A 22,085-nucleotide genomic window follows, 5' to 3' on the forward strand; every position below is an offset into this window, starting at 1 on the left:
TTTTAACCTAGAACAGCATGGTTTTCAACCTTAGATTGCCTGCTGGTTCTTAGAAAAATCCTATCACTGGCCCTGTAATCCACAGTTTCATCAGATCTGTTGCCTGTGGAATGGAAAATCAAAATGTTCATTAAGTAGGTTTGTTTTGTTTGTTCCAAGAAATTGTTTTAGTTTCTAGTATGTTCTCTCTCAAAATCTGATGGATGAGAAATTTGTAATGTCTGCTTGAGAAAAATTAGAGACTTATAAAAGTAGAACCCAAGAAATTGGTTGTATTAAAAAACCAAACAGGGGAAGAGGGAAGCTGCTCGAAAGTGTACTTTTGCCTGTTTTATGTTAACCAAGTTTCCAATATCAAATTCCTGGCAGAAACCAAAGTTCACCATTTAGCAATTTTTTGAGTTACCGCCTTAAATTGAAAAAAAAAAAAAACCCAGAAACAATTGAAGACAAATATAGCATTTGCTTGCATAGAGCCTTAGTTTTTTGTTTATTTATTTATTTATTTGGGGGGGGGGGGGGTACTTTTTTTCCCTTTCAGTGCATGGAAAGAGAACAAATATCAATGTTTATTTTTATTTTTATTTTTTATTTCCCCCCTCTAATTTTGTTGCCAACAAAACAATTAGAGTTCCTGAAAAACTTGATCTAATTTTTTGATTTATTAATTGTATCAGTCAATACATGGTTCATTCTAACCATGTGAATGGTCAGCATTGTCCAACAAGTACCAAAGTCAACTTTATATTAATCGGATACTTATTTGCTTTGTCATTATCTGTATGACATTTTAGTTGCTTTGAATCTGATGTTAATTGATCTTTTTTTTCCCCTCCTGGATTTTGTATTTTGGATGTCTGCTCACTAGTAATGTTTCTTAGATTATGGTATTTCTGTGACTTTATTTTTAATATAAGTGGTGGTTTTAGCCCCTTTGTGTAGCTTCTCCTTGTGTTCATATCATCTCCTGGTGAATATTATACAGCTTACAGTCTCAAAAAGAATGTAAAGGTTGTCATCTTCAAGTGGCTGTAGAGCATTTGTTCCTTGACCTTGTATTTCTTCCTTTTCATGGTCATGGTATTCGTTTTCACGTCTTCGTTTTTTATAACATAATGCTTTGTTAGTTTTTGAATAATAGTTTTATTTCAGATTTGTATAGGTGTGTATTTATTTTGAACCAGTAGCTGTTTTAGCAGTCTGCATTGCATGATCTGCGACTTAGTGCCCATTTATTTTTTCAGGAGTGTCAATGAAGTTGGTTGGTTTGCAGAATCGAACGTATGATTCAGGAGTTATAAAGGGTTGGGAGCATATTCCAAATGCAGATCTCACCAAAGAAACTAGTTTTGAAGGTTGCAGTGAGGATGCCACTGTCAGAAATGATGCAGAAGTGCTACCTTCTGGAGTACATGGCCAGGCCAAGGACCAGCATTTCGAAGAGCATGCAACCTTAGAGGGTTGTGCTGAGGCTGTATTAGTGGCAAAGGAAAGTGAAGGACAAACAGCTGAGACACGTGTACAGACTGACAACCAACTGCAGGGTGAAAATTCCACTATGTCCTGTGGGCAAGACACTCGAGAGGAAACAGGAAGTCTAACTGACATAGCTCCATTGGGCTCATCAAAAGATGGACAGTCAGTTGAAATAACTGCAACGGAATTAGAGAGAGTAAATAATGGGAATTCTGATGTAGTGGATAATGAGGCCATCCCTGAGGACGAATTGGTGGTACCCTCTTGTTCACTTTCTGGAGAAAATAATAATTTGTCAACTGGTTCTCTCAAGTTGTCTTCCGTGGATAACAGTGGAGGAGCAGAAGTTAGTTTGCAGAACAATGAGAAACATTCCTCACCAAATGAGAAATTGGATTCTGGGTCTGATGAAAAGGACATTTTAACTGTAGCTGGTGATGATGGCAATGACATTCAAGACATTCAGATTGTGGAAGTGAGTGACAAAAGTTCAGGACGACCTGAGGGTTTACCTGCTGCTAAGGATGAGTCTGTACTTGTAGAAGCTGAAGGCGGCAGGTTATTGGTCCAAGAGTGCCAGATTGGAGAGGGGCAGAGTAATTCTTCTGCAGTGACTGATGCTGAACTGGACCAATATCCGGTTGAAACAAGGGCAGATGTGCAAGGAGATTGCTCTACCCCTTCTCTTGAAAATATAAATGCTTCCTTTCCTAGCATTTGTCTGGAAAGTGGTGAGCAAACTGGTTTGGTTGGGAACAATGGGCTTTTAGATGAGAGCATAATGAAGTCTGAGCATGTGGGGGACGAGGATGGCCCGACTATTGGTATTGATTACCCATTAGAACCTAACATTGACATCGAGGATGTTTTCTTCCGTGAAGGAGAACCGGTGTGTATAGGTGCCAATCAGAATAACATTACAGATACTAAAGTTTCCTTGTTCCCTAGTTCTGCTGAAGATCCTGATGTAAGTGATGCAATTCTATTAAATTCTGAATTTCTCATCTTTGCCTTTTTTCTGCATCAGTGAATGTATCTATGTCATCTGATTTGTTTATTTTGGTTGACATTTTCATTTAAAGCTCTTGCTCTGCTACCTATGTAGTTATTGTGGGTGATGCCAGATCCATATCCGGTTTGGTCAATAGGGTTGGGTTCTTTGTTTAATGAGTTACTTGGTAATGGGCCTTCCCTATGGACCTAAAACATGAGTACCAAGGTGGTACACTGAATTGCAGCCAATTTAATTAGGCTTATTTTTATTTTGGTTTCTTTTACAGGTCATATGGCCACTTGAAAATCACATGACTTAATGAGTTTGTAATTAGGATTAGGTTTCTTTATCTGAGTTAGCTAGAAGTCAGGTGTTGGTTATTTCTATTTCTAGAAAGAACTAATTATCTATTCAAGCCTTAGTACCTTCATTGTGGGATGAATAGAACAGACTTTGAGAATTCACTGCTTGCAAGTTGTAACTGCTGCTGCTGCCTTCTCCATCATGACAATTGGTCTGGAGAGTCACATTCACAATTGAGCTTGATTAGTAACATCCAAGTTTCATGCTTCTTGCTGTCATATCGAACTTGCTGGTTGGATCCTTGATGAGTAACATCCAACCTGTTTTGACTCTGGAATCAGTCCCCTTTTTCCATCCATTGATTTGCTACTATCAAAGAACATAGTTAGTAGCAGCTCTAATTTAAGGATCCTTCATCTTCCTCTTTCTAGGGTTAGGGTTTCTTGAGAAGATTCCCTTGGATTCAGGATTTGCCTAGAATAACAAATAAAGTAAAAATATTATGGAATGTCTAGGATTGGTAGAAAGAAAGCTAAATAATTTTGAATTGTTGAAAATATGGATATTGGTGGAAGTGAAAAATTAGGGCATGGTCAATATGTGAAGAATCTTGAGACCTCTCTTGAATTCTTTTTCTTTTTCTTTCTTCTCCTCCTTTCTTTTTTCTGAGTTTTTTTTTTTTTTTTGTTGTCCCCTTCTTTTCTGTTTCTGTTTTTCTGCCAGATATAGAGAAACGGGGGGGGGGGGAATTTTGGGGGACTCGCAGGGGCTGGGATGACTGGGGGAGGAGTCTGGGGAATCCCAGGAGTGTGGGGAGGGTTGGTCTGAAACAGCAAGGGGTGGGGGGATAAAGCCTGCGGGGGTTGGGGAGGGATGTTCTGGCTTGCACAGAACAGGGAAAGGGCAGGGGGTACCCTGCGGGGATAGGGGAGGGTGAGGAAGGGGCTGGGACTTGCTGGGATTGAAGGGGAAGAGAGGGAGAGAGTCTGTGATGGGGAGGGAAGGGTTCCCTAGGGTTGTAAGGGGAGAGTGAGGGTGGAAGGCTGCTGCACTTAGTTGTTTGTTTGCTGGACTTGATGAAGATGACTTTGAATGCCGTGAAACTGCCATAGAATAATGCTGGGGATGTTGATCCTTGTGCACTCCTAATTCTCAACCGTGGCCCCCTCAACTAGGAAACCTTGATCCTTAATCAATTTTATTCAATAATCAGGCTTAAGATTACAAAGAAACAATAGGCTTATTTATAGCCTACTAAAAGACTTAAACACTAAGTGGGATTCCTTAACTGACAAGGATCCCACCATATAATCTGGACTCTTGAATTGGAATCTGAGAAAAGACATGCTGAAAATAAAACTTTTATCTCAAACTCTAATAAGCACATGCCTGAAGTCTCTTTTAATTAAAACTATAATGGCAAATGTGCTAAAGTTTAAGATAACCAAGGACTTAATAACTAAGTCAAAACAAACTCTATTATAAAGAAAACTCCTAAAAGATAGGAACCCTCAAAACAAACTTTAATATAAATAAAACTCCTAAAAGTTAGGAACCCTCTTCGTACAAAAGTCTTATCTTATCCACAACTTAAACAATTCAAACACAACTTGAATTAAGAATAGAAACTCTAAAACTTTAGAAATAATTTCAGCTATAAAAGAGGGCTCAAAATGCCCTAAATACACCTACTAGGGGGTTTGGCCAGCTCATTGGGGCTTCTTGTAGCCATCTTGGGGGCCCCACCTAGGGCTTCGGCCAGCGGTCAAATCACATCACCCCCTCTTCATTTTTCTTGTTTTCAACAAACCCCATTCAAAAATCACGTTAAGTCCAGCAAGGAATAAAAGTGAGCCCCCCACCACTTTTACCCCTCTTTTGAATCCTTATATATTTGAAGGAAATCAGCCCCCTCTCAGTGCCTAACTTCAATTGAAAGTTCGAAATCCCATTGACCAGTTTTCTCAAATTCTTCTAAACTGCTGTGGAAACCATGACCAGCAATCACAATTGATTCAACTTTGGGTCCCCCAGGCCCTCTTTTCACTTAAAGGTTAAAACCTATCCTCATCCCCAACTGAAACCCAGAAACCCTAAAGCTTATCCCCCCTTTTTGAAGCCCTAACTGCTGTAGTTCTGGTTCAGTTTCAATGTCGTGGTTATTGGCCCTCAATTCTATTGAGGCTACATCAATGGGTAAGAAATCTTCACCCATTTGTTTACAAATGCTTCAGATTTAGTTGCATTTTTGCACACTGAACTTCTATACTGAAGCAATTTATAACTTCTTCCTTGTTTTTATTTATACATTTTTCTGGATTGATGTTGTGCCTCTAGTTTTTCCCTTAAATAGGTTTGGCATACCCTTTCTAGTATTTCTGTGGATAAAAGGCATAGGCTTGGTTCCTTGTTGTATTGTGGTGGTCTATGTGATTTAATGTTGTGCATGCGTTTATACATGCTGACATGCTTGTATTTGCTGCTGATAGAATCCACATAATGTTCGTATCTGTTGGTACTTTCATGTCAGCTAGATGTTGCTTGCGTTCATGACCTGCTTATGCATATGCATGCACTGTTATATAATTAAATGCAAATCTGCTGCTAAAAGCTTTCCTTTGTCCTAGCTGTGGTTAGTATTACAATCTTATAGTTGTAGGTGTGCAATGCAGATGCTAAGAAAAGACGAGATTAGCCCACTTGAGAGTAGGTGGGTAATGCAGATGCTAAGAAAAGAAGAGACTAGCCCTCTTAAGTTCCTTAACAATTGAGAGTTGGGACTTCAGTTTGTCCATGAGATGGTTACTTTAAGAGTTATTTTGTTATTTGAAGTGAGTGTGATTGAGAATTGCCCGTTGGCCGAAACCCTGAGTGGGGCCCACAAGATGCTCCTAGGTAGCCTCCCTAGGCTGGCTGAACATAGGAGGGGTATTTTGGGCATTTCCGGCCCCATTTAGTTGCTGGGATTCATTTCTAGTTTAATTCTAGAGTCCAGTCTGGTTACCAAGTCTTCATTTGAGTTGGCAGTTGACTTAGTTATTTTAAATCTAGCGCATGTGGGAATTTGAGGTTTAATTAAATAGAATTTAGCATGTGCTTATTAGAGTTCTAAATTATTAAACTTTATTTCAGCATCTGTCTGTTAGGGACCCTGAGATCTTTTAATTTTTGGTTCAATGGTTGTGATTGTTGTGGTGTGATCTTAATTCACAAAGGAATCCCATTTGGTGTTGAATTCTTTTAGTGGGTTATAAATTAAGGCATACTATTTCTTTGTAAGTTAAGTCTGATTATGTGAAAAGAAAATTGAGTTAGAAAGACCGTGGTTCCTATTTGAGGGGGCCATGGTGGATTTTGAGAAGGAATTCTTCTTTAATAATCAGCAACCTGTCTAGCATTCTTCTTTCAATAAGTTCCCGCAGCCATTGATAACAACAACAGCCTGAATCCTCTTTCTTTTCCTTTTTTTTTTTTTGGGGGGGGGGGGGTCAAAAAACAACAGCCTGAATCAGTTAAGTACAGCAGCCCATCCGCTTTCCTCACCTCCCAACTCCATTGCAAACTCTTGGCAGCCCTTTCCCCTTGCTGCCATGACCTAGCAGCCTTTCCCAACCCCTGTAGTCCTTCCAGTCCCTTCCCCTCATCTGTACGACAACCCTTACCCCTCCCCTGACCTTCCCTTGTTCTGCGCGCCGCTTTAGTCCCCTCTCTTGCTGCCGCGACATAGCAGCACCCTTTCCAACACCCCTTAGTCGCTACCCCCTACGACCCTCCCCAGCCCATGTGATAGCCCCACCTCCTCCCTCCCTCGGACTCTCTTTCCCTCCCCTTTCTGCCTCGTTGGCTGCAGCAGATATGAAACAGAAAAGAAAAGAAAAGAAGAGAAAAAAGAAAGGAAAAAAAAAAAGAAAAGAATGAAAGAAAGGAGAAGAGAAAGGGAAAGATTCATGAAAGTTCTCTCAGAGATCCATCCCATGTTGATCATTCACTATTTTTTCCCCTTTTCTGAATATCCCATATTTAGGTCTTTGTCTTGGTTACCATTCCCCATTGTTCTGTACCATCCAACAGAGATTGATAAAACTCTACTTTTTCCTCTCCTCCCCGATTATCCCAACCCATATGGTTTTGTTAAAACCCTAACAACCATAGGTTCCCTTAAAATTATTAGATTCTTTGCCGGAAGATTCTGGATGAATTCCTAATTCTAGGGAAATTATTCTAGAAATTCTCCCCTTAGAATTGGGTTTACATCATTGATCTTCTTGAATTAATTGTTATTGAGTTATATTTTCCTTATTTAATTAACTATTTAATTTTTAAGTGTCCTAGTCAGATAAGGATTAGTCCTTAGCTGGGAGCAGGTCCCTTTCAAATCAGCCATAGGAATATCTGACAGTGTTTGATCCTGTCCACAGTCAGGTAGTCTATAGTAAGATGAATGGAAAGGCCATATACATGATTCCTTTGATGGTTTAACATGCAAACTTTTGACATTTTCATATTATCTTAATCATAACATGTTCACCCATGTCATATTAATCTGAGTATCCAGCATCTGGGTCCATTCTTGTATCAGAGCCTGGGTGCTGTCTCACCAAGTTGCAGACCTCAAAATCCATACACTTTTGAAGGCCGAAGGCATTCTAATGGGGACCGTTTCTGTGTTGATAGATACGCATGATACCAGTCTACTGTTTTCTGTGGTATTTTGTTCTATAAGTATGGCTTTCCTTGGTAATTCAGCTTTATAAGGGTCTGCTTTCAGTCCACTCATGTTTAAGCCTTCGTCTGGAGGGTGAACTGCTTCTATAGCTCTCCCCCATGCATAGACGCTACACACAATTTGATCGTATAAGCTACAGTAACAGTGTCAGTTGTATTTATCTGCTCTTGAGATAAGTGAACCAAGAGAAGAAAGGGGTGTTTGTATTATAGTTTTCCATATATTGTGTCCATTTGGATTGAAGGACTTTCCTTTCTAGGTCATCAGCAATCTAGTTAATCTGGGCCGATAAACCTCTCCTGAGGTTGTTTGGTAGTTACTGTTTTACTTCAAAGGTTGTATTGGTAGCCACAGATTCTTATTATTTCTTATTTATTCCCCCCTTCCCCCAATCTCTTCTAGTCTTAGCTCAATATCCTCACTTTCCCCGTCCAGCTTGGTTTACCTTTCTTTTCTTTGCTCAATTTTGCATTTCTCTCATTATTAGTTTTTTAAACAAACATTATTTGCAAAGATTTAGGATTATTTTCAAGAATCTGGCATTATTTTGTTTTTGAAATTCGTCATAAGCAATATTTTATTCATCTTGCGTATCTGTTGGATAAAATATTTCTTCTTGTTCTGCAGCTTTCCGGGGATGTAATATATGGAAATGACACTGGTAAGTTTCTTCAGTTTTCTTCTTCCTCCTCTCCATTTTCTTTTCTGTTTCCAAGTCTTTGATACCTTCTGACTGTTGTGGACTAGCTAATTGTCTGATTTTATTTTGTATTTTAATTTTTAACTAGAGTTACTATTGCAAGGAGATTTCTTCTCCCAATCATGGAGGGATCCATGATGCTATTATCACTAAAATGGTGGGGTGTCCACCCACCTTACAATTTGGTGCTACCAAAGCTTAAGAGAACAAGGTCGAAGCAATAGCACCTGCTGGGGATGTGCATGAGGACAATTTTGTGGACATGGCTACTGATTTGAGCATGCGCATGTCAAATTTGTCATGTCCCCATGGATCTTTGAAAAGAGTCCCTAGAATTGAAATTATTCCTAGTGAAAAATTCTTGCATTACCTGAGTTTTGCCTTGGAGGTGTACAGGCTGTTACTCCCCCCATGTCACTGCAAAATTCAAGGATGAATTCACACCGAAGATCTCAAGAGAATTGATCCAGATTTGCATGAAAGGCATATGGCTCTCACCCATTCATTGGAGATGAATGTTTTCAAGAGGGGGAGAGCTGATTTAGGGTTGCTGCCCAGCACCCCACGGCCCAACCAGCAGCTTGGAGAATCGTTTTGATCAATAGGGGCATTTTGTTCATTCCGGACAGCCCTAGTCTAGTCCAAGTTGGTCCCTGTTAGATGCAGAATTTTAGGAGTCGTCTAGTCCTACTTTTGGTTTGTTATTTGAATCAGTTCTTGTTAGGTTAACGAAGAGTCCTAGTCTAGTTAGGAGTTCTACTTAAAGTAGGATTCTTTTGGATGGTTTTCCAAATATCACCAGGATTCTAGTTCTACTCTAATTGTGTGATTTGGATAATTCGAGGTTGAGATAAAGAAGAACCATAATTGAAGAAGGATGTGACAAAGCCAAGACCTCTATTGGAACGCAAGTGTAGATTGAGAAGAGAGAGAGAGAGGAAACGAGAAGAAGAGAGGAAGGAGAAGAAGAAGAAGAGGGGGAGATAGGCGGCCCTAGGAGGAGTCGATCACCTCTCTAGTTCTCACGTCTTCAAGGCTTCAAGGTTGAGAGGCTGATGTTGTTGCAACTCTTTAAGTAAACCCTTAAATCCACTATAATACTCCAATGGTTTGCCATTGTGAGAGTAATTAGACATTCGATTGTACAATTCATAAGCATGCAGCATATTCTTTTCTTGACCAGAAGAATCATGCAAGTCCTTTTGTATTTTTTCCTTGGACGTGTCATAAACATAATATTGTTAGCAATAGGAGAATCAACACCATTCCATATCCATACCTTGATGATAGAGTCATCACGAGTCCACGTTTCATGCATCGTAACCGAGGTTGCATCCTTCAAATCAACATCAGGACACACTTTCTTTAAGTACTTTGATTTACTTTGGTCATGGATAAATGCATACATTGCTTTAGCCTAGAGAAAATAAGTCTCAGCTCCTTTCAATTTGATACTTGTGATTTGGAACGGTATACCCTCCTTGGGTATATTCTTCGAAGGATCAGCCAAGGCAAAACTAATTACGAAAAGAGACTACAATCATGAGCATATAAAATTAAATTATCTTCTTCATCATATTTAATGCATACTAGCGATTGCAATAACTTTGCAGCTTGAGGCTTCTGCTCCCTCGCATGGAGAATAGCAAGAATCACCAAATTCAACTCGCAGAAGCCTTGCGTCCTCAGTAGGGAGGCTTTGATACCATGTGACAAAACCAAGACCTCTACTAGAACGCAAGTGTGGGTTGAGAAGAGAGGAAATGAGAAGAGAAGAGATGAAGGAGAAGAAGAAGAAGAGATGGGAGAGAGGTGACTCTAGGAGGAGTCAGATCACCTCTCTAGTTCTCACTTTTGCAATGTATGAATACAAGCCTAAAGATAATTCCCGTATCTGATGGGATTCTTCTCTACTAATTTAGAATACATAATTAATCAACCCCGTCAATAAATCCCATAAAAAAGGAAATATAAAAAAGGGAAACAAATATAACCCAAAAAGGAAGGCTGAATCAGCGTCCAAATCTCTTAGGTAGACTCCATGAATTTTCCTTGATCACCAAGGCATATACTCCAAAGACCAATCTGCCCCTGCACAATAATGAAATGTCAACAAAGGAGTCCTAATTATTAGAAGCTCTTATTATTTTTGGTTTCAAAGTTGAGTCCAACTATGAGTCCTTCAACGTAGGCTATAAATGCAGCCTAAATTCATGTAACAAGGTTGTAGCAGTAGATGATAGAATGAAGGAGATTTTGAGTGGAGTTTGGAGGTTTCCGAGGGAGGAAACCCTGTGGCAGCCTGGATTGTGACCTTTGCTCATCTGTTTCGTTTTCTTCATGCTCTTACCTACTAACCTAAGCATCCCCACCCTTCCCCCTCTCGTTCCTCTGTTGCACCTACACTAAAACCCCTCCCCCATTCTGTCGCATCCCTTCTTTCTCCCACAATCCTTAATCCCCAATCTCCTCATCTTCTCCCCCTCAAATGTTGAACCTAACTCTAGCCACAACCACTCAAAAGAAAAAAGAGAAGAAAAAGAAAAGAAAAGAAAAAGAATAAAACCCTAGAAATAGAAACCTTAGTTTCTCCCCAAACTCCATGACCTGGAATTTCAAATCTGAATCTAAACAGCAGGGTTCAAGTTGTGATTTCATTAAACCTAACCCCATAAAACCCAGCCGAACCTTGAATCTGTTTCCTACAAACCTAGGCAACCTAATCAGCCCCCAGAACCCCTAATGCAGGATTTGGTGAAGCCCTAAATTGCTGCTGATTTCATATAATTGGTCCTCTAACTGGCCCTCAATTTTGAGGCTACATCAGGGTGGCTGGGGGTGGTCAGAGGGAAAAGAATAATGAAGATAAGTCCCTTGTTGGAAAAGGCGAGAAGGCGGCTTACTTTCTGAAAAGAACTTTAAAATGATACAACTGCTATGCCTTAGCTTTTGCTCTATGCTCCAAGCCTCCAACATGTGTTGGTCATTTGCAGTACAGTACTACAGTGGCTGAAGTTTTTCTGACGAGAGACTATTTGTGGTTCAGTGGCTTGAATTTCTTACAAGATCAATCTGTAAGGATCATTTAACAAATTGTTGCACCGTCTGAAGTATTAAGCCTGAAATGGTAAATGAAAGTGGTCATGTGTAGTATGGCGGCTGCAATATCGAACTATCCAGGCATGTGGTATGTCACGAACTGAATGGTTTGGATGGTTCGGCCTGGTTCCTGTAACCTTTTGAGGCAATCATAATTCATCAACTGAACTGCAATTGTCTGTTCGTGTTTGATATGGTCCCAACCATTCAACTGGTTGTGACACTAACTTAACTAGACAGCTTTCTGAAAATGGAAAAAATTCAAGTTTTAGAAATGAGTGAATGACCAATTTCTGAATCCTTTGGTAAGGCGTGATTACTGAGCTACTGAGAACATGTTGCTCAAAATGTAAGAATGTGATTACCAATTGGCCAGTGTGCCAAGCCTTCCTTACACAGTTCTTTGCAGTCTTGATATTTCTTTCTTGTTTGATCATATGTATTTTTCTTTCAACATTTATCACCCGTTGCCTTTTTGTGCAGAATTTCTCAATGTAGATGACGATGAAGTGGCTGACGAAGAGGACAACATTATGGCTGAAGATCCACAGTTTTTTGAGAACAGTGGATGGTCCTCCCGTACAAGGTGGGGCTGTTTTCCTGATGCTATGTCATTTAAATGGTGATATTGAACATTTGAGTTGCCGTTGAGTTTTTCCTAGCGAATACTAGTCTAGAAGGCCTACAATGATCCACATCTTGCTTTTCCCTTGCTCCTTTCAATAGGGTGGGCTAGAGGAGGAGGAACTAGGGTGTGTATTTCTCAAAATACTCACTAGTGTGAAGACACATTTTAATGTAGTTAAGAGGGCTTGAGTTGAGGGAATGGTTATTTGACATGCAATGACTGATAATGGGTTGTGGTCGCGCCAAGAGTGTGTCCAATCTATTCAATCCATTCAGTATGTTAACATACTGATTCGAGAAGCTAAAATGAGACACAAAATATGGACTACATATGAATCTGTGATGTAAATCATTTTCAGGGTCAGCATAAGGGCCTAGGGTTACTTCCCAAATCCTACAGCCCCTAATCATATCAAGCGCATTTTGGTCATGTTGTTAAAATTCGTTGAGTCCATGATTAGGGTGTCATTGGGTCCATTTCTACTTTTATTTTTGCGGTTGAGTTATTATTTGTAAGTTATTGAATAGTCCTTGTTTGGTTGGGTTCCTAGTTTGTGAAGGAGTCCAGTAGGGTTGTCCAAGTCCTTGCAAGGAGCGAACTTCTACTCTTATAATTCAAGTTGGAAGTCTCTGGAGTTAGTTATGAAGGTTCCTTGTAAGAGTCGAAGGACTAAGGTTTTTATCTTGAATTGGTGTGCTAGTTAGAGTCCAAGTCTGTTTTCTTTTTGGAAGTTGAGTGCATTATGTTTCCTTCATGTAGGCTATAAATAAGCCGCTCTAGTTGTAACAAATCAGTTTTGAGTTATTAAATAAAATCTGAGATTGAAGGAAGAGTGGAATCATGGGTTCTTAAAAGGAATCCCGCAGATGAGTGTGACCTAATTCTGCAATTTTGCTTCGACTTTCCCCCTTCCACACCCCCCCTGGGGGGGCGCATTCAAGTCAGTCTAAACCAGCCCCTCCCCTTCCCCCTTCCTTTCTCCCATGCACCCCATTCTCCCCTTAAGCCTCCCTTTCCTCTAAATCCCTAGATCCCCTACCCCTTTCAACCCTCCATTCCCCTATAGAATTGCACCCTCCGGTAAACCCTGTTCCTACTTTTGGATTCTCCATTAAACCTTCCACCACTGGTTTTTGTAATTTTCTGCAATTCATCTTCAACCTCTAAATCCTAAACCCTAGTTTTACTAAAACACCTATAACTCTCTAATCCCTTGGCCAAACTCTAAACCCTTTTAGGATTTACCTTCTCTTGGACCCTCTTCATCTTCCCTTCAAACTGTAACCTTGATTGACACCTCTGGAGTCCTAATCCTAGTAGGAGACATAAAATTGAAACCCTAACCCCTTTGGATCAAATCTGAAATTAAAAATAATGACAACAGTTTAAATCCTAGCCTAGCCAATCCCTGGAGTCCCTCCAATTGACCCTAGAAACCTTGAATACCTTACCGACCTCGAATTTAGACATTAAACCATAAAATTCAGCTCTGAAATCGCAGTTACAGCAAGATTTCAAGCTTTAAAACTTAAAAGTGCAACCCTAAGCTTGGCTGAATCCTACTAGACCCCTAGCCTCTAATCCTTACTTGCCCTAAACCTATCCAAAACTCATTCACCGAGGGTATTTATAGCCCTAAAAGACTGCTGATTCTCAAGGAAGAGGATCCTGGAGTGGGCTTGATTCTAGGGCATTATTCTAGCAACTAAACCATAGAATATGGGTCACATCAATCCTGGAGGTAGAGGAGCATGGATTGATATGTAGGTCATTTAAACCAAAGATAAACATAAACAAAGGGGACTTTGCCTTAAACTAAGAGAGGATTTCCGGAGAGTTGCATATCTTTGGCACCTGTATTTGTAGCCTGGTCATTATTACCATTTCATAGCTAGTCACAGATGGGCCATGTACAAATTTAATGGTCATCTCAAGCATATGGTGTTGCCATGTGACTTGGGTGTTTTTGCTGGTCCTTGTTTTCTTTTGCTTAAAATAATGAGTTTATCAGGGAAGTCTAAATGCTTTATTCTGACGAATCACAGTGTTGGTTTGGTGGCTTCTGCCTGAAGTCAACTCAGCCACATGATGTGAGATGTCCATGAACTATAAGCTTAGATAAGCACTGTAATTAGGGGCAAATTTTTCTCTGATGCCTTGTTAGATTGTCAGTCTAGGTTTGTCTTCATCAATAAGCATTATTTGCATTACAGTCAAAACATTTTTACAATGTCTAGCTGGTGATTGGATGTGTTTTCTATGCATCAATGGAGGAGTTCACTTTTATTACTGTTGTCTGCTGGAGAAGAGCAGACTCCAGTAGACCCAAATATGTCCTCTGCAACGTGATCAGAAATAACCCATCAGCAGTAAACTAGCATATCGTTAACACAAGAAGCACCAGGGAGTTCTAATGGAGATGCATTCCATTAATTAATGGGTGTTCTAGGATTGAAAATTTTTAACATTATAAAAAAGCAGTCTTGTTCAGGCTAAAAAAGTGTCAAAACTTAATGGGATTTGATACCTGCATAACCGTCGCCAGACCTGCTGGGAAAACAGTAATCTTCTCTAGTGTTTTATCACCTTGGAGATATCTTGTGCTCAAAATTTTACAAGCTTGGGTGACACCTGATCCTTTGTTCTTCATGTAGTATACTAAGATATGGCACACACTAGCATTTATGGATATACGAGTTAATCGGTTCATCAGGAATCCTCGATTGCTTATTATCTTCCATGCTGGTCCATAATCTGGTGTCCTGGGGGGGCCAACTGCATATCAAAGTGGATGGTATCATGGGTGAACATTTTCTTCCATTTGACTTGGGGTGAAAAGTATCATGTTCATTTTTCCTTTCATTTTGCTTGACTTGAAAGGTTTCAACATTATTTTCTAAGGCTGATTTCTTGTTTACCTTCTCCAATAGGGCGGTTGCAAAGTATCTCCAAACAATGTTTGATAATGGTGCTGGCCATGAAAGAAAAGTTGTACACATGGACAACCTCTTGGCCGGTAAAACAAGGAAGGAAGCAGCCAGGATGTTTTTTGAGACTTTGGTAAGTTGACAATATCTCTTTCATTATTTAACCAAATTTTGAACTGTTAATCGCATTGCAATTTCTTTTTCTTCCTATTTGTTCCTTGCCATTACTGCATTATAGGATCTTTTGATTGTTCCAGAAGTACATAAAATAAAAGATAAAAAGAGCTGTCCATTACTCTTGTCATTACCTCTATTTGCTGTATGTTAGCAGTGAAAACATGCCTCTGACCAAGATATGAGTTCACTGTAATATTTGGATCATGGATATCTTAATATTTGGAATTCAAGTATTCTTTGTTGGTTTAATTGTTTGTGTTCAGCAGTTGGCTTCAGCCTGCTGAGATGAAGGACTCCAATCACAAAGTGATCATTGTGCATTGAGACATGCAAGTTGGAAAAAAAAAATTTCTTTTTTTAATTATAAAGGTTTTTCTTACTAAATTATAAAATTTAAATGCGTGTAGGTTTTGTAATCTAGCAGTCAATTTCAACACTGGTCTGTACAAAGCTAGTTAGTAACTTTTTAGAGTGATAACCAATATTCTCCCGTGTGGGATCAAAGCTTGTTTTTAAAATGCTAAATAAATGTAATATCAGATAATCTAGATGATTGTAACCAAATGCTTCATTATGTGTGGAACACTTTCCTCTGTACTATCTATTCGATTGATACCTATGTAGGGAATTGGTTACTCCTTAGAGATGCTGAATTAGATCTTGTGTTTAAATGCCAATGTTACTATGTGTCTATGAGAGGGTTATATGCTAAAGGGAATAATGTTGCTCAACCAACCTTTATGGGATTGTCAACTCAAATCTTTGCTGACAAATTTCAGAAAGAAAAAAACATAGATAATTCATTCAAATGAAGAATCAAAGTACCACTAGATATACAATGAGAAAAGCTTCTGCTAGAGGAGGGAAACAGAAGTTAAAACAAAGCACTTCTGTTTATAATACCCTAGGATCAGAAATAAAATAGACTGGAATCTCCCAAGATTGTACCAAATGGCTGCTGATCGGAGAGTCATGGCAAGCTGCAACTTGACTACTGATCCATTCTGCACCTGGAAAGTTATTGATGTATGGAAACAGCCTCGGAAAAATTGCTGGCTACCGGCTACGCATGAAAATTCCACCCCTGCCCCCCCAATTTCCCCCCTCTCAGGACTCTGCTTGTGCGGAAGCCTTCGACACCGGGTTTGCCATTCTAAAAGGTATTGAGTGCCTTATTGTATTCACTGTGTGAATTCTATCCTGAAACCCCTTTTGTACTTCATCATAACAACATATCCACTGAGTTGGTAATGGTTTTCCCTTCAGAGAAAAAAATGGAGAGCTTAATGGCTTAAGAACAGTGGAAATGCCAGGTTTAGTTGACTACAGTGCATTTCAGATAGAAAAATGGATGACTCTGGGTAAAGATGGATTAACCAGCTGACTGATGGTGGTTGTAGTCTAGGATTTAAAGTTCAGAACCCATGTTGGACCTCAATGCATGAGATTGCTCTCTTTTTTCGTCCTTTTGTTTTGTTTTGTTGGGTTGGGGTGTGGGGAGGGAATGCAGATTGCTGGGGAATTGCTCAAGAATCTTAGTAGATGCACAACCAAATTAGTAAAGTCTTGTTGTATTTATTTGTTTTTGGAAGCCAAATGGAGTGACGGTAGATGATGCATTTGGCAGTACGACTATTTTTTTCTTTTCTTTTCTGTTCTGTTCTGTTTTTGATTTGGGGTCGCACGGTTGGAGAAATGTCATAATTGGGATTGGCCTCCATGCTTAATGAGCATAATTGACTGATCAGCCCAGACATTTCCAACTTTGAGACCATGATTAGTGCCAAATGGTACTTGTTTGTGATTTCAGTCCCGGGATCAGTATAGGTCTTGATTGGAACTTGGCTGATGTCTTAAAACTATAGATCCTGTTGAGCCAGAGAGGAACATGAAATTGTTGACGTAGCAAACTGGTTATTTAAATGGATATTATACTGTGTTAGCTGAACTTTGTTTTCATTTTCTTTGTAACTAGACGAATCATAATAAGAGGATCTCAAAATGGCTATGGTTCTTTCTCTGGCCCAACTATGAGGTCCAACATTTAGTTCTACTTCAGTGTTTCTCTTACACCATACCCTTTTGGCCAGGTCATTAGCATGATGCATCTGTTTATCTATACAATGTTATAATCTAGATGCTACTAGCACTGCTTTTTCCCTTGAGTGACAAGTTTTTTCAAGTTTCAATATTTCTTGTTTTAGGAAGCAAAAATTAAAGTTTTGAGTTTCATTTTTAGAATTTGATGCTATATTTGTACTGGGTGCTTGTGGTTTTCTTCACAGGTTCTTAAAACAAGGGACTATGTACATGTTGAACAAGAGAATGCATATGCTGGCATTGATATTAAACCTAGAGGAAAGCTCATGAAAGCAAGCTTCTAGTAACCCCCTGTGAAAGAAGGCTTTAGACAAGTAGCTAGCACAGACCGCTGTATTCTACTACACATGCTCGACCCTCAGGCTCATCTGTCCTCTCTCTTCTCTTGTATTGTTTTTAGTTCTAAGCTTTGGATTTTCCACTGATAAAGTTAGCGTAGGTTGGGGTCGGGTTAATGTATCCGCTGATTGTACCCATAATGTAAATATGTTGTAAAATTATTTTGCCTGCCATTGAAGGCAATGTTTAACTGGGCATTCTGAAACTCAGCACCGTCATTGTTCTTTAGTTATTATATTTTAGTTGTATATTGATATGTTTAGCTGGCATCTATGGAGAATGCTGGACTTTTGAGTGAATTTAATTTAACTTTTATGAATGAATTTCTGTTAATAGTAAAAACGAAGCTGGTAAAACATGTAAAAAACTGGATGACACTTTTGAGAGGGAAGAGCTCCTTTATCAGAATAGCATCGAGCAAATTGAAGTCATGCTTTCTCCTGTTTGCTTGATACCCTGCCCTGTTAATTATTGCAATCCTTGTTCAATTGGTATTTTTTTGCTTCCTCCGCAAATTTTAGATATTCAAAGTTATTTAATAACATAATTGTTGGGTTTGGGTGTCTTGTATTTTGTGGGTATATTAATTATGGTTTTGGTTGTATTTGTAATTGAAGCAAGGTTTGGATCAATTACTAGTATAGGTTTAAACATGTAATTATATTGAGAAAATGGTTTTAGGTTTTCTTATAAACAGTCTATGTGGATAATATATAGGCATCAATCCTTGTTGGGGATTGGGAAATCCATCCTGAGGATAAGGATGTGGGGCAAGTAAAGGATAATACTTTATGGGTGTGAGAGTGGTGTACGGTTTTTCTGAAATAGTGGAAATTCTTTTTCTCTCTGGTGGATGTAGGCAGGCAAAATTAAATTCCCCTTGTGTGTTTTGCTTGTGTTATTCTTTGTTCGTAGTTGCACATTCATTATCCTTAACAAATGGTATCAGAGCAAGGTTCGGATCGTGGCATGCGAAGATCAAAAAAGGAGAGAATATGTACCAAGAGAATGGAGAAAGGCTTCGACGGATTGATGGAAAGTACGATTCTAAATCGTGAAGTTTTTTTTAATCTCTCTTTTTCTTGTAAATCAGATTAGATCGGTTAAAAAAGAAAAAAAAAAAAAAAAAAAGAAAAGGGAAGCGATCCGATTTTGGAGCGGGAACAAAAAAAAAAAAAAACGGTGAATTGTTTTTTTAAGTTTTTTTTTTCAAATTTTATTTTTAAAACTTTTCTTTACGTCGTTGATTGTTTTAAAGGAGAAATTTTTTTGGAAACGTTGGGAGCTGGAACGTGAAAAAGTGGACGTAAGAGAAAAAAAAATCGGTGGAAAAAAGACGAAAAAGAGGGGAATTTTTTTTTTTTGTTTTTGTATTATCGGATTGTATTCTACAGATCGTTTCCACAGGATTTTGTGTAAAGTTTTTTGTACGGAGTTAAGTGTTTCTAAGGTCTTAGGCATTCTAAACTCAGTGGAAGTGACGGATTGAGGAAATTTTGTTCCGTTGGTATTGATTTTGTGAGTTTGTACGGAGATCAACAAATAAATTTTTTGGGTGGGTTGTTGACGGGTATGAAGGGCACAAATCAGATGGCGGTAAAAAGTTCTAATTTCTCCATTGAACTTTTTAATGGTCATAACGATTTCACTTTGTGGCAACAACGGGTGAAGAACATCCTTATGCGGGAATGGACTATTAAGGCTCTCAGAAAAAAATCAGAAAAGCCAGAGGTGATGAAGGAAGATGAGTGGCAAGAGTTGATGGATCTAGTGGATAGCACGATCCAGTTGTATCTGACGGATAATGTTCTTCGTGAAGTCATCGGGGTGGTGGATCCATAGGAAGTCTAGGCAAAGCTGGAGAGCAGGTAGAAGTCCAAGTCGTTGACAAATCGGTTGTTTTTAAAGAAACAATTATATGGCATTCGGTTGTTAGAGGGAGCAAATTTTGACAAGCACTTGGATGAGTTCAACAGGATTTTGACGGAGTTGTCGGCTCTTGATGAGTAGATCAAGGAGGAAGATAAGGCGTTACTTTTGTTGGCATCATTGCCTCAGTCATTTGATCACATTGTGACTACATTACTTTTTCGTAATGATACTTTGAAACTTGACGATATTATTACTGCATTGTTGATGAATGAAACATGGCGGAAAAATAGTGGTGATAGGGAGTCAGATGGAAGTAGTGCCTTGGTTGTAAGGGGTGGTCATAGTAGAGTAAGATCAAATGGGAGAATGAAGGGGTCTAGCAAGTCAAGGGATCACTCAAAGTCTGCTGGTCGCAAAGTAACTTGTTACTATTGCAAAGAAGAAGGTCATATAAAGAAAGATTGTCTAAGGCGTAAGGAGGATAGGAAAAGGAAGGACGGGGAGAGTGATGAATCATTTATTGTTGTCTTATTGAGCGATGATGGAAGAGATGATGTCCTTTTGACTTCATCATCAGGTTTGAATATCCTCTCCCATTTCCCTTGCATGGCTTTTGATGCAGTTGGCTTCATTAGTAACCTTGACATGAATATCAAATGATTTGCAGGCGAATTGTTAGTATTGAAACAGGGTCGATTGGGATCTTTCTTATTCCTGCTTAGTGCTAGATTTCTTTCATGCTAGAAGAAATACTTGATTAGGCATTTAATATCTGATTAAATGCTAGCAAATCACTCCTTGGTCTATTTATATGGTGAGGGTTGTTTTGGAGAAATTATTTCTTAGTCGGACAAGATGCACCTAGCAAATAAGAGTTCATCTCTTAAATTGGTTGATGGCCATTTAATTAAGATTGAAATAAGTCGTATTCCATTTGGCTATTTCCATTGGTGAGAGTTGAATGTGGAGAGTCTGTAAAATTTTCACGTATATGATTGCGTGTGATTGGATGTGAGGCATTTAGATGGAATTTACCATCATGGCTTAAAGTATTGGTATCGAGTATTTTATCGGTCAGGTGATCTTGAGAGAGGTATCCTCTGGAGGGAGTGAGGATATGAATTAGGTGACCCAGTTGATGTGGTGAAGGGTGAAAAGCTAAGCTGGAGGATCAAAATATGAATTAAGAGACTTGAAACCAAGCTCGCATCGTAGGATGGATTTGTTTTGACATGATTAGATGGGGTTTCCATATTGGTTCTCACTTGGTTCATGAGTTACCAATACTTCCAGTGAACTTCACTTTGCTTATATTGGATTTCTACAACTCTAAACAGCATGTTCTCACATCTTAAACGTCTTAAATGGGTCTTATCTCAAATCGATAGAGCTTTTGGAATATAAGTATGTTTCAGCAATCATGATCGGGCTCAAATTGACATAGCTCTTGAAATACAAGTATGTTTCAGAACCAATGATCGAACTAAACCATACAATTTCATAAGTTGTAGGATGTCGGATAACTCTTGGATGTTCATGATAGGGGGCACGACCACAATTCAATGAGGGGCCACGCCCCCTAGGGTGGGGGGCAATTAATGAAAGTTAGGATCACCTCTCCTACAGGGTAGCATTGACACTTTTTCATCATACACACTATGGGGGGCTTGTATGGAACCCATTGGGGTTTTACCCATGGAACTATTTTTTGCCGAATTTTGGCGAAATATTGCCGAAATTTGGTGATTTCGCCCCCTGGCGAACCGAAACCAGGGGCGAAACAATATGGTTTAAAAATCGCCGGAAAATCGTTAGGTGAATCAATGAAAATCAGGGTTGAAGGAGAAGAAGAAGAAAGAAAGAGAGAAAGAGAAAGAAACAGAAGAGAGAACGAGTAGTAAGAAGAACTGCCGGTGGTCAGCACGTCCTGCTCCGGCGAGTTGGTGGAAAAGCATCAACCTGCACCTGCAAGAAATCACCGAATAATGAAGAGAAGAAGATGAAGTTTTAAAATTTAAGAAATCACCTCTTCATATCAGCCACACACGTGGTTCAAGGACCATGGGATTAATAATAAATATAGATAAAAGTGAATACTGATTGGTGTGATGTTTTGCAGGATATTATTAAATTTTATATTAATTTATTTAACTGAGTGTGATGTATTGATTTAGTTGACTGAGTGTGATGTTTTGCATTAATTTATTTAAAGTGGTTGACAGCTGGGTGGTTTAAACTTCAAACTTCACATTTTTTAAAATTGAACAGCAACTTGGGGCGAAATATCACCGAGATTTGCCCTTTCGCCTAGTTCGCCGGGAGGCGAACCGAGCGAAACGAACGAATGTTTGTTCCATGGTTTTACCTTTGAATTATTTTATCATATCCAGATGTGGGGGCCCACACATGCTAAAAATAGAACTTGCACATGCAGATGCGTGTCTAGCTAAATTAGAGAAAGAGAGAAAGATTACTAGTAATGAAAATTCACATTATAATCAATATGATTCTCTAGAAACCAAAACCAAATTAGATACAAAGTGAAACTAAAATGTATTAAACAATGGATCATAATAAAATGATACCTTTTGGGTGTTAAGATCCAAAACACATTACAAACTAATTAACCAATTGGAAAAATGAGATCAACTAAATATACAAAGGTTTATTTTAGCTGAGGAGGTGTTATGTAGATCTCAAAGAAATGGTTCTTTAGGGTTTGTTGAAGGTATTTGCAAGCCTAG

The 22,085-nt window shown here is 39.0% G+C and overlaps 1 protein-coding gene across 3 annotated transcripts in view; it reads left to right on the forward strand.

Moving 5' to 3' along the window:
- The window catches only part of SYN4 (sister chromatid cohesion 1 protein 4), a 41,901-nt gene extending 23,846 nt beyond the window's left edge, over positions 1 to 18,055 (forward strand). For all 3 annotated transcript variants that reach the window (XM_089161876.1, XM_089161878.1, XM_089161877.1), the window contains 5 exons: positions 1,245 to 2,443; positions 8,127 to 8,160; positions 11,782 to 11,884; positions 14,857 to 14,986; positions 17,316 to 18,055. In XM_089161876.1, coding sequence (XP_089018002.1) covers positions 1,245 to 2,443; positions 8,127 to 8,160; positions 11,782 to 11,884; positions 14,857 to 14,986; positions 17,316 to 17,414 — 1,565 coding nt within the window. In that variant the 3' untranslated portion in view covers positions 17,415 to 18,055. The remainder of the gene's footprint in view (positions 1 to 1,244; positions 2,444 to 8,126; positions 8,161 to 11,781; positions 11,885 to 14,856; positions 14,987 to 17,315) is intronic.
- The last annotated feature ends 4,030 nt before the right edge of the window (positions 18,056 to 22,085 follow it).

This window comes from Hakea prostrata, chromosome 7 (genome assembly GCF_041222555.1).
Source record: "Hakea prostrata isolate BN-2017 chromosome 7, UWA_Hpros_2, whole genome shotgun sequence".
Taxonomy (NCBI): domain Eukaryota; kingdom Viridiplantae; phylum Streptophyta; class Magnoliopsida; order Proteales; family Proteaceae; genus Hakea; species Hakea prostrata.